This window comes from Apis dorsata, unplaced genomic scaffold (assembly GCF_000469605.1).
Source record: "Apis dorsata unplaced genomic scaffold, Apis dorsata 1.3 scaffold_292, whole genome shotgun sequence".
Classification (NCBI taxonomy): domain Eukaryota; kingdom Metazoa; phylum Arthropoda; class Insecta; order Hymenoptera; family Apidae; genus Apis; species Apis dorsata.
The window spans coordinates 715,399-715,871 of NW_006263567.1; the positions used below are offsets into that span (position 1 = coordinate 715,399).

A 473-nucleotide genomic window follows, 5' to 3' on the forward strand; every position below is an offset into this window, starting at 1 on the left:
CAGGTGCATTTTACATCCCGGTTACGAGCAACGTATACGCATATACGTATACATATATACATATATATACATATATATATATATATTTAGAACCCGTTAAATGTAATTAGCCGCGTTGGATCGTTGGTCGAAAACTGGCAGCGGCCGCCGCTCAATTTGCTACCATGTGAGCCAACCGGTGATCGTGGTTACTCAGAGAGTGGCGGCTCTTAAGATAGATGTTGTAGCCGTAGGTTATAAGTGGAGTGAAGCCGGCTCTAGGCCGGCCCCCCTCCCTCCTTCGCCCCGTCGTATTTGCTCTTGTTAGCTCCGACCGATACTTTCGAAAATATACGGGATAAATGGATCGATCCGATCATTGTCGTGCGCAGGGATCAGCAGGAAGTCTCGGTCGCTCTTCCTGGAACTGGACGCGACCGCAGCCAAAACTGGAAGACCGGTCACCCCTGTGAACCCGAAGACACCGGCCGAAC

General features: G+C 50.1%; 1 protein-coding gene across 1 annotated transcript in view; it reads left to right on the forward strand.

The window, feature by feature from the left end:
* The window catches only part of LOC102675372, a 46,721-nt gene that overhangs the window by 36,211 nt on the left and 10,037 nt on the right, over positions 1-473 (forward strand). Inside the window, 2 exon segments of the mRNA XM_031511098.1 lie at positions 1-3; positions 372-473. The exon segment at positions 1-3 is cut by the window's left edge and continues 217 nt beyond it. Of these exon segments, the coding sequence (XP_031366958.1) occupies positions 1-3; positions 372-473 (105 nt within the window).